A 13,056-nucleotide genomic window follows, 5' to 3' on the forward strand; every position below is an offset into this window, starting at 1 on the left:
TTAGAGGGAGAGGAATAATTGTTTTTATCGAATTGCTGCCAGTTAGAAGGCTAAGCTCTGTTCACTTGGTCCCCTAGCAACCCACTAAGCCCAGGGGACCCTTTACCTTAACTACCACCAATTCCTCAATACTTTATTTCCCATACCACCAGACTTCGCCACAGCAACGTGTGGCCGGGCACAGCTAGTGTAATATATAATATATAATAATGATTATTAAATTTTATGATTATTGGTATTAAATTGTATTACATTATAGTATGATCAATATTCTATGTATATACTATATATTTGAGGATATCCATGTTTCATAAATGCATAGAATAGGAAAAGACCCCCAAGGGACTCAAAGCACCCACAGCAGATGGCCATCCAGTTTGTTTAAAAGCCTCCAAGACACACTCCGAGGCAGAGAGTTCCATAGTTAAACAGCTCTCATGGTCAGGAAGTTCTTCCTAATTTCCTTTCCTATAATGTGAACTCACTGCTTTGAGTTCCAACTCCCTTCTGCGCTAAACCAGATTATTTTTTTTACCTGCAAAGCCATTCCATGCTCTCAGGTTTTTTGGAGGCAACATCCGCGTCAGCAGCCTTTTTTCTGGGCTTGAAGCGTTTGAAACAACGATCCCCGCAAGCACCGCTGCCCGTGGGATTAAACATCGGCAGCCATGAAGCTTCCAATCCAAACATAAAAAAGGAGAACGCTCCCAAGATGTGAAGCAACCAGATCCACCGAGAGAGTTACCTTTGTACCGCCATGAGTCACCAATACAGCCGAAGCGGCAACAGGTATTTCAAGCCTACTCTATTGGGATTTATTTACTGGGCGAAGCACGCCATCTGATCTAAAATACACAAGCAGAACAATGCCTAAGAACATAAGGGGACTTGCTTGGACTCGTCTACCCAAAAAGATAGAAGGGCTACTTAAAAAGCACAGAGCTATGAGTCCGGCTGTCAACACGTAAATCCTAAAGAAACCGGTGCAAGTCATCTCTCGATGCTTGTTGGGACAAGCGTTGCGTGGTTTGTAAAAGGTTCAAAATGTCGTGTTTAAATGTCATGTGTTGAATAAAAATCCCGGAAAAAAACCATACTGGGTTGCTGTGAGTTTTCCAGGCTGTTCCAGAAGCATTCTCTCCTGACATTTTGCCCACATCTATGGCAGGCACCCTCGTGTCCCAGAAGCAATCCCTCCTGACGTTTCGCCCACATCTATGGCAGGCACCCTCGTGTCCCAGAAGCAATCCCTCCTGACGTTTCGCCCACATCTATGGCAGGCACCCTCGTGTCCCAGAAGCATTCCCTCCTGACGTTTCGCCCACATCTATGGCAGGCACCCTCGTGTCCCAGAAGCATTCTCTCCTGACGTTCCGCCCACATCCATGGCAGGCACACTTATGTCCCAGAAGCATTCTCTCCTGACGTTTCGCCCACATCTATGGCAGGCACCCTCGTGTCCCAGAAGCATTCCCTCCTGACGTTCCGCCCACATCCATGGCAGGCACACTTATGTCCCAGAAGCATTCTCTCCTGACGTTTCGCCCACATCTATGGCAGGCACCCTCGTGTCCCAGAAGCATTCCCTCCTGACGTTTCGCCCACATCTATGGCAGGCACCCTCGTGTCCCAGAAGCATTCTCTCCTGACGTTTCGCCCACATCTATGGCAGGCACCCTCGTGTCCCAGAAGCATTCCCTCCTGACATTTCGCCCACATCTATGGCAGGCACCCTCGTGTCCCAGAAGCATTCCCTCCTGACGTTCCGCCCACATCTATGGCAGGCACCCTCGTGTCCCAGAAGCATTCCCTCCTGACGTTCCGCCCACATCTATGGCAGGCACCCTCGTGTCCCAGAAGCATTCCCTCCTGACGTTTCGCCCACATCTATGGCAGGCACCCTCGTGTCCCAGAAGCATTCCCTCCTGACGTTCCGCCCACATCTATGGCAGGCACCCTCGTGTCCCAGAAGCATTCCCTCCTGACGTTCCGCCCACATCTATGGCAGGCACCCTCGTGTCCCAGAAGCATTCTCTCCTGACGTTTCGCCCACATCTATGGCAGGCATCCTCAGAGGTTGGAAGGTCAGGAGAGAATGCTTCTGGATCATGGCCAGACAGCCTGGAAAACTCACAGCAACTTTAAGAACACAGAATTATTATTATTACCGTATATACTCAAGTATAAGTTCTGAAACAAGAAACTATAGCTGATGGAACACTTTGTGGTGATGCGCAAAAGGAGTTGAGTGAAGCCTTGAGGCTCATCGATATATTGGATTACGGAATGAAATCAAAGTGTATGGTTCACGATCATGCTTTTAGTCCGTACCTGAATTCTCTGGCGCTGCCCAGGGCCGGAGAAGCGGATAAACTGCGCGTCTTGGAGCGGCTCCGCATGGAGTTGGCGCAAGTGCGATCCTCGTCCGCACAGCAAGTGGAACATTGGTAGCAGGCGGATTCTGCGCTGAGGACATCCCCGGCAGGGCCGAAAGCGTCGGGATTTATCTCCATCTTGGCAAAACGGCCTCCTTGGGAAGAGGGAAAGGGAAGGTTAGGCGATAAAATCACAGAAGGAGGCCTGTTCTTTCGCAACATCTTTCTTTAATGGACAAAGAATTCAGTTCCTCACTAACTGCAACACACTCTGCGCATGATTCAGGTCGTCAAACGTATGGTCATCTGATACAAGAGAGCATCAGAGGAGTGGAATGCCACCATCATAAAATATAAAGCATCATGTGGATTGTTTGAAATATTTCTGACTCACATTTGTTCATGTCATCATTACCATATATACTTGAGTATAAGTCGACCCAAAGATACGCTGAAGCACATAAATTTACCAGGAAAACTGGGTAAACGTATTGACTCGAGTATAAGCTGAGCAGTCGCTACTGGTAAATTTCAATAATAATAATAATAATTCTTTATTTTTATATCCCAGGGGGACTCAGGGCGGCTCACATGGGGAATAAGCCCAATGTCACATATAATAGTCATACATTAAAACCAATACAATTTTTTTTTTCGTGTCAGGAGCAACCGGAGTTGCTTCTGGAGTGAGAGAATTGGCCGTCTGCAAGGACGTTGCCCAGGGGACATTGCCCGGATGTTTGGATGTTTTTACCATCCTTGTGGGAGGCTTCTCTCATGTCCCCGCATGGAGCTGGAGCTGATAGAGGGAGCTCATCCACACTCTCCCCAGGTGGGATTCGAACCTGGCAGCTTTCAGGTCAGCAACCCAACCTTCAAGTCACTTAGTCCACTACGCCATCTGGGGGCTCCACCAATATAAATAATATAATTTTTATAATTATTATAATTATTAATTATAATTATTAATTATTATAATAATAATTATTAATTATATATACAGTAGAGTCTCACTTATCCAACATAAACGGGGCGGCAGAATGTTGGATAAGCGAATATGTTGGATAATAAGGAGAGATTAAGGAAAGACCTATTAAAAATTAAATTAGGTTATGATTTTACAAATTAAGCACCAAAACATCATCTTATACAACAAATTTGACTGAAAAAGTAGTTCAATAAGCAGTAATTCTATGTAGTAATTACTGTATTTACGAATTTAGCACCAAAATATCATGATATATTGAAAACATGGACTACAAAAATGTGTTGGATAATCCAGAACGTTGGATAAGCGAGTGTTGGATAAGTGAGACTCTACTGTATATATGGTTTTATTGTTTACCAATATAAATAATATAAACAATAAAACCATATAACAGCATAAAAAAAGGATAAAACAGCATATCAGAACAATGAGTCTGAGCATAGTGCAATATATATAGAGGCAAAAATTATAAAGGCTCAGGATAAAATATAGGGCGATCAGGAAGACAGTAATTTCATTTAAAAATAAAATCAACAAAAGAGGAACATATAAGGTGCGAAGGCTGCGACAACTATTTATTTATTTTTTATTTATTTACTACATTTATATGCCGCTCTTCTCACCCCAAAGGGGACTCAGAGCGGCTTACAAATTAAATGTACATACAATATATTATTAGCATAGCACAATATAAGCATTAAATTACGATATTGTACTATATAACTTTATGGTAATATTATTAGTAATACAGTAGAGTCTCACTTATCCAAGCCAGCAGAAGCTTGGATAAGCGAATATCTTGGATAATAAGGAGGGATTAAGGAAAAGCCTATTAAACATCAAATTAGGTTATGATTTTACAAATTAAGCACCAAAACTTCATGTTATACAACAAATTTGACAGAAAAAGTAGTTCAATACGCAGTTATGCTATGTTGTAATTACTGTATTTACAAATTTAGCACCAAAATATCTCGATATATTGAAAACATTGACTACAAAAATGGCTTGGAATATCCAGAGGTTGGGATAAGCGAGGCTTGGATAACTGAGACTCTACTGTACAATAATTACTACATAGCATTACTGCGTATAGAACTACTTTTTCTGTCAAATTTGTTGTATAACATGATATTTTGGTGCTTAACTGGTAAAATCATAACCTAATTTGATGTTTAATAGGTTTTTCCTTAATCCCTCCTTATTATCCAACATATTCGCTTATCCAACATTCTGCTGGCCCATTTATGTTGGATAAGTGAGACTCTACTGGATATATACATACAATACATTATATTATACGACTATATTGCAATATTATTAGTAATATTGCATGTAATATAAATATACATTGGATAAGCGAGTGTTGGATAAGTGAGACTCTACTGTATTCACATAAAACTGAAATTTAATTCTGTCCAACTCGACTTATACTCGAGTCAAGGTTATTTATTATTTTACTCTATTATTACATTTATTTTCTCTATTTATTATTGTTATTACATTTATTACTCCATTATTATTACATTCATTTTCTATTATTATTACATTTATTATTTTACAGTATTTATTATTGTTATTACATTTACATTATTTTACTCTATTATTATTATTGTTATTATTACATTCATTATTTTACTCTATTATTATTATTATTATTACATCTATTATTTTGTTCTGTTTATCCCAACTTGCCTTTGAGACGAGGAGCACTTCTCCTATTATCCAAAGTAAGGATCCAAACAAACTAGGATCCTAAGCAAACCAGGATCATGAACTCAACGCTAACTAATCCAGCCGGGCAGACCCAAACCCAACTCTCGTATATGCTTTTTGTGGAAGGCAGCGAACAAAACAAAGTGCAGAATTTCCACCTGTTACACAACCTTTTCCGTTACAGAGAAGTGAGAAACGGACAACCTGATGTCAAAAGCCCAGAACATGCAATACTGTTGTTAAATCCTCTTTTCCTTCCTCAAATGAGAGGATGAATTCTGCAGAAACATACTATTTAAATTAAAAGCGTGCTAACTTATCCACAGAAGTTAAATAAAAATAAATAGTTAGGATGAACCTGCATTGTCAAACAATGTTTTAAGCACCCTGGATTCAGAGTTCAATTGCCATGCCAAGATTTCATGGACATCATTCCACTTCAAACATCTATACCAGGGGTCCCCAAACTTTTTAAACAGGGGGCCAGTTCACGATCCTTCGGACCGTTGGAGGGCCGGACTATAGTTGGCCACCGAGCAATAATAACAACAACAACAACAACAACAACAACAAAGAGAGTTGAAAGAAACCCTTTGGGCCATTGATTCCATTCTCCTTCTGTCTTTGTGCACCGAAAGCACAAGCAAAGCACCCCTGACAGATGGCCACCAAGCCTCAATGTCAATAATAATAATAATAATAATAATAATAATAATAATGAGGGTTGGAAGAGATCCCTTGGGCCATTGAGTCCATTCCCCTTCTGCCTTTGTGGACCGAAAGCACAAGCAAAGCACCCCTGACAGATGGCCACCCAGCCTCAATGTCAATAATAATAATAATAATAATAATAATAATAATAATAATAATAATAAAAGAGGGTTGGAAGAGACCCCTTGGGCCATTTAGTCCAACCCCCTTCTGCCTTTGTGCAGCAAAAGCACAAGCAAAGCACCCCTGACAGATGGCCACCCAGCCTCAATGTCAATAATAATAATAATAATAATAATAATAATAATAATAAAAAAGAGGGTTGGAAGAGACCCCTTGGGCCATTTAGTCCAACCCCCTTCTGCCTTTGTGCAGCAAAAGCACAAGCAAAGCACCCCTGACAGATGGCCACCCAGCCTCAATGTCAATAATAATAATAATAATAATAATAATAATAATAATAATAATAATAATAGAAGAGGGTTGGAAGAGACCCCTTGGGCCATTTAGTCCAACCCCCTTCTGCCTTTGTGCAGCAAAAGCACAAGCAAAGCACCCCTGACAGATGGCCACCCAGCCTCAATGTCAATAATAATAATAATAATAATAATAATAATAATAATAATAATAGAAGAGGGTTGGAAGAGACCCCTTGGGCCATTTAGTCCAACCCCCTTCTGCCTTTGTGCAGCAAAAGCACAAGCAAAGCACCCCTGACAGATGGCCACCAAGCCTCAATGTCAATAATAATAATAATAATAATAATAATAATAATAAAAGAGGGTTGGAAGAGACCCCTTGGGCCATTTAGTCCAACCCCCTTCTGCCTTTGTGCAGCAAAAGCACAAGCAAAGCACCCCTGACAGATGGCCACCCAGCCTCAATGTCAATAATAATAATAATAATAATAATAATAATAATAATAATAATAATAAAAGAGGGTTGGAAGAGACCCCTTGGGCCATTTAGTCCAACCCCCTTCTGCCTTTGTGCAGCAAAAGCACAAGCAAAGCACCCCTGACAGATAGCCACCCAGCCTCAATGTCAATAATAATAATAATAATAATAATAATAATAATAATAATAATAATAATAAAAGAGGGTTGGAAGAGACCCCTTGGGCCATTTAGTCCAACCCCCTTCTGCCTTTGTGCAGCAAAAGCACAAGCAAAGCACCCCTGACAGATGGCCACCCAGCCTCAATGTTAATAATAAGGGTTGTAAGAGAAGAAGAGACCCCTTGGGTCATTTAGCCCAACCCCCTTCTGCCCTTGTGCCGTGGGGGCCGGATAGATGGCTTCAATGGGCCGCATCCGGCCCCTGGGCCTTAGTTTGGGGACCCCTGATCTATACACATAATAAAAGTGAAAATGTGTATGTGGTGGTGGTGTTCACTTACAACCATCAGATGTTCGGAAAGAAATTCATGCCGCAAAGGCAGTGAGTCGTAAGAAACAGGAGGAAAAAAAAACTTAAACACACTTTTTGTGGCTCTTTTCCACGCCTCTTGATTTATGTAACTTTGATAAATTCACTCATTATGCCAAAAGTTAAAAATAGACAAAACTCTTAAACATTCAAGTTCACCGCTAGGCCCACTCAATCTACTGCAACTTTCCTTTCACATTGCACGATTGAATGTAATTTCCATTATTCTTTAATTAATAATAATGATAATAATTTTATTTATTTATTTATTTCGTGTCAAAAGCATGGCATAATAAATAAGTTTAAAAGTGATAAATAAATAAAATTTATTTAATAATAATAATAATAACTACTTTATTTTTATACTCTGCCTCCATCTCTCCTAAGGGACTTGGGGCAGCTAACATGAGAAAAACCAACAACAACATAAATTAACATATAATTAAAAACATAATTCATGCACATGACTCTAGATCTGTGTTGTCAAAGCCTTTCATGGCCAGAATCACTGGGTTGCTATGAGTTTTCTGGGCTGTCTAGCCATGTTCCAGAAGCATTCCCTCCTGACATTTCGCCTATGTTTATGGCTGTGGCTCACCATAACTGGATCGTAAATGGAGTATTGTTACTCGTTTTATTTTTCATTGTTATTATTTATTTATTTATTAGCAACATTTATATCCCGCCCTTCTCACCCCGAAGGGCAGTTTACAAGTATATATACATACAATATATTATATTATACGACTATATTGAAATATTATTAGTAATATTGCATGTAATATAAATATACAATTATAATAGTGAATTATAATTATTATTACATTGTATTACATCATAATATTATTATTAATTTTACATGTATATACGATATTTTATATGTATTACATATAAATATATATATACTTAATATTACAGTACTGTATTTACAAATGCAGCACCAAAATATCACGATGTATTGAAAACATTGTCTACAAAAATGGCTTGGATAATCCAGAAGCTTGGATAAGCGAGACTCTACTGTATTACATATATATATATATATATATATATATATATATATATAGTTAATATTATTATATTGTATTATTAGTAATATCGTATTACAATATACTATTATGAATATTATATGTATATACAATATGTGATATTATTATATATTATTGTAAATTATATTGTGTGTGTATATATATACAGTATTACATATAAATAAATATATAGTTAATAGTATTATATTGTATTATTAGTATTATATCGTATTACAATACACTATTATGAATATTATATGTATATACAATATGTTATATTATTGAAAATTATATTGTTTGTGTATATATATACAGTATTACATATAAATATATATATAGTTAATATTATTATATTGTATTATTAGTATTATATTGTATTACAATGTACTATTATGAATATTATATGTATATACAATATGTTATATTATTGAAAATTATATTGTGTGTGTATATATATACAGTATTACATATAAATATATATAGTTAATAGTATTATATTGTATTATTAGTATTATATTGTACTACAATATACTATTATGAATATTATATGTATATACAATATGTTATATTATTGAAAATTATATTGTGTGTGTATATATACAGTATTACATATAAATATATATAGTTATTACTGCATTGTATTATTAGTATTATATCATATTACAATGTACTATTATGAATATTATATGTATATACAATATGTTATATTATTGAAAATTATATTGTGTGTGTATATATACATTATTACATATAAATATATATAGTTATTATTGCATTGTATTATTAGTATTATATCATATTACAATGTACTATTATGAATATTATATGTATATACAATATGTTATATTATTGAAAATTATATTGTGTGTGTATATATACAGTATTACATATAAATATATACAGTTATTATTGCATTGTATTATTAGTATTATATCATATTACAATGTACTATTATGAATATTATATGTATATACAATATGTTATATTATTGAAAATTATATTGTGTGTGTATATATACAGTATTACATATAAATATATATAGTTATTATTGCATTGTATTATTAGTATTATATCATATTACAATGTACTATTATGAATATTATATGTATATACAATATGTTATATTATTGAAAATTATATTGTGTGTGTATATATACAGTATTACATATAAATATAGTTATTATTGCATTGTATTATTAGTATTATATCATATTACAATGTACTATTATGAATATTATATGTATATACAATATGTTATATTATTGAAAATTATATTGTGTGTGTATATATACAGTATTACATATAAATATATATAGTTATTATTGCATTGTATTATTAGTATTATATCATATTACAATGTACTATTATGAATATTATATGTATATACAATATGTTATATTATTGAAAATTATATTGTGTGTGTATATATACAGTATTACATATAAATATATACAGTTATTATTGCATTGTATTATTAGTATTATATCATATTACAATGTACTATTATGAATATATGTATATACAATGTTATATTATTGAAAATTATATTGTGTGTGTATATATACAGTATTACATATAAATATATATAGTTATTATTGCATTGTATTATTAGTATTATATCATATTACAATGTACTATTATGAATATTATATGTATATACAATATGTTATATTATTGAAAATTATATTGTGTGTGTATATATACAGTATTACATATAAATATATACAGTTATTATTGCATTGTATTATTAGTATTATATCATATTACAATGTACTATTATGAATATATGTATATACAATATGTTATATTATTGAAAATTATATTGTGTGTGTATATATACAGTATTACATATAAATATATATAGTTATTATTGCATTGTATTATTAGTATTATATCATATTACAATGTACTATTATGAATATTATATGTATATACAATATGTTATATTATTGAAAATTATATTGTGTGTGTATATATACAGTATTACATATAAATATATATAGTTATTATTGCATTGTATTATTAGTATTATATCATATTACAATGTACTATTATGAATATTATATGTATATACAATATGTTATATTATTATATATTATTGTAAATTATATATATATATATATATATATATATATATATATATATACACACTAGCTGTGCCCGGCCACGCGTTGCTGTGGCAAAGTGGTGGTGGTATTGGTTAAAAATTGTTGTGTAATTTTTATTTGATGTTATTTGTAAATTTTTAAATTAATTTTATTGTAAGTTATCTTTTTATTTTTTATATTTTATTATTTCCTTGTATTATTTTTTAGTTATTTTCTGTTATTATAGTATTTTATTGTATTAACTTTTTAGTGTTTTAAATTATTTTTTTAGTGTTTTTTATTATTTTTTATTGGGTTGCTAGGAGACCAAATTGGAGGAGCTTAGCCTTCTAACTGGCAGCAATTGGATAAAAGCAATTATTCCTCTCTCTCTCTAATTAGGACTTTATTTTTCTTTTCTTTTTGTTGTATCAACCTAGAGCCGTGGATGATGGGTTGTGTTGTCAAATGTAGAGGTTGGGGGGCCTGTAGTTTTGTTGTTTTGTGGGTCGCCGTGATGCCATCACTCTTTTATATATATAGATATTGTGTGTGTGTGTGTGTGTGTGTAGATATATATATATAAACTAGCATAACATTAACATAACATTATTATTATTATATTACATAATATCATCGTCAATATCATAGACAATATATTATATAATATTATATAAATACATCAACAGAGAGAGACAGACAGATAGAATCCTAGAGCTGGAAGGGGCCCCAGGGGCCATCCAGTCCAACCCCCTTCTGCCATGTAGGAAGACACCATCAAAACCCTCCAGACAGATGGCCCTCCAGCCTTGGCTTGCAAATCCGGCCTTTTTTCCCTTCCAGGCCTCCCTCCAGTTTAGACCTCAGGCGGTGCCCTCAAGACTCACCGCCTCAAGACTACAATTCCCATCGGCCCCTAACGAGGCAGTCAGTCGTGAGGGACGACGGGAGATGTAGTCCCGAGCTTAGCCACGCCCCTTTCCCCTCAGGAGACTCACTCTGGGCCTGGCTCTCTCTTTCTCGCTCTCAATCCCTCTCTCGTTCCTTCTCCGGCCTTTTCAGAGGCCTCCCGCCCGCCGGCAACTCCTCCAGCCCGGCGAGACGAGGCGGCGTCGGCGTCGGCAGCGGGGACGCTCCGGCCCGGTTGCCACCGCCATCCTCCGCCCTCTGAGGTAAAACCCCGCCGGCGAAGTGCGCATGCGCGCTTCCTCTGAGAGGCCCAAAGACGCCTATGCGCATGCGCTCCACGGCCAAGCCTCAACGCGAAAGCTCAACGCGAAAGGAACCATGGGAGTCGTAGTCTCCCGCGCACCCGCTTCGTATAGACGGAGACGGCGGAAGTGGAGGTGAAAGACTACAACTCCCAATAGGGTTATAATGAGTGTTGTCAAACTGCATTATGAGAGACAGCTAATCAGGCCTATTTGGAGAAGGCTCAGCTAAAGAAGGCAGCCTTGGCCATGAACTCTTTAAGGCCGACTTTCCAGGAAAAGATCAAGGGATTGACAGCTGTCTTTAAGCATGGTGAGTGCCATGAATATGTCCAAGGTCCCACCACCCAAGGGAAGGCCCATTTTTTATCCTAGATTTTGTTTTTTCCTCCACCACAGGCACCCCAGTGCTCCTGACTCTCTCAGGCAATGCCAAGTACCCAAGTTAGTCCAAATAATAATAATAATAATAATAATAATAATAATAATAGGAATATGACATTTTCTCAAGAGTATAGAATATAAATACAGCTATGTATGCATTGTGTGTGAATGTGTGTGTGTATATATATATATATATATAGGGATGGGTATAATAATACTAATACTAATACTAATAATAATAGGAATATAACATTTTCTCAAGAGTATAGACTATAAATACAGCTATGTATGCATTGTGTGTGAATGTGTATATATCTATATATATATAGGGATGGGTATAATAATAATAATAATAATAATAGGAATATAACATTTTCTCAAGAGTATTGACTATAAATACAGCTATGTATGCATTGTGTGTGAATGTGTATATATCTATATATATATAGGGATGGGTATAATAATAATAATAATAATAATAGGAATATAACATTTTCTCAAGAGTATTGACTATAAATACAGCTATGTATGCATTGTGTGTGAATGTGTATATATATATATGTATATATATATATATAGGGATGGGTATAATAATAATAATAATAATAATAGGAATATAACATTTTCTCAAGAGTATTGACTATAAATACAGCTATGTATGCATTGTGTGTGAATGTGTATATATATATGTATATATATATAGGGATGGGTATAATAATAATAATAATAATAATAATAATAATAATAATAATAATAATAGCAATATAACATTTTCTCAAGAGTATTGACTATAAATACAGCTATCTATGTATGTATTGTGTGTGAATGTGTGTGTGTGTGTATATATATATGTATATATAGGGATGGTATAATAAAAAAAATAGGAATAGAACATTTTCTCATTTTCTTACAGCTACCTATGTATGTATTGTGTGTGAATGTGTGTGTGTGTGTGTGTATATATATATATATATGGGGATGGTATAATAATAACAATAATAATAAATAGGAATAGGACACATAAATACAGCTATGTATGCATTGTGTGTGAATGTGTATATATATATATGTATATATATATAGGGATGGGTATAATAATAATAATAATAATAATAATAGGAATAGGAC

The 13,056-nt window shown here is 34.9% G+C and overlaps 1 protein-coding gene across 2 annotated transcripts in view; it reads right to left on the reverse strand.

Annotated features, from left to right (window-relative positions):
* nadk (NAD kinase) overlaps nt 1-11,532 on the reverse strand; it is a 44,171-nt gene extending 32,639 nt beyond the window's left edge. Inside the window, exons 1-2 of one of the 2 annotated variants that reach the window (XM_062965700.1) lie at nt 11,332-11,532; nt 2,332-2,530 (exon numbers count right to left, since the gene is read on the reverse strand). In XM_062965700.1, the coding sequence (XP_062821770.1) occupies nt 2,332-2,513 (182 nt within the window). In that variant the 5' untranslated portion in view covers nt 2,514-2,530; nt 11,332-11,532. Of the gene's footprint in view, nt 1-535; nt 742-2,331; nt 2,531-11,331 lie in introns of those variants that run through there. The other variant, XM_062965701.1, reaches the window with a different exon arrangement.
* Between the last annotated feature and the right edge of the window lie 1,524 nt (nt 11,533-13,056).

The sequence above is a fragment of the Anolis carolinensis genome, unplaced genomic scaffold, assembly GCF_035594765.1.
Source record: "Anolis carolinensis isolate JA03-04 unplaced genomic scaffold, rAnoCar3.1.pri scaffold_15, whole genome shotgun sequence".
Taxonomy (NCBI): Eukaryota; Metazoa; Chordata; class Lepidosauria; order Squamata; family Dactyloidae; genus Anolis; species Anolis carolinensis.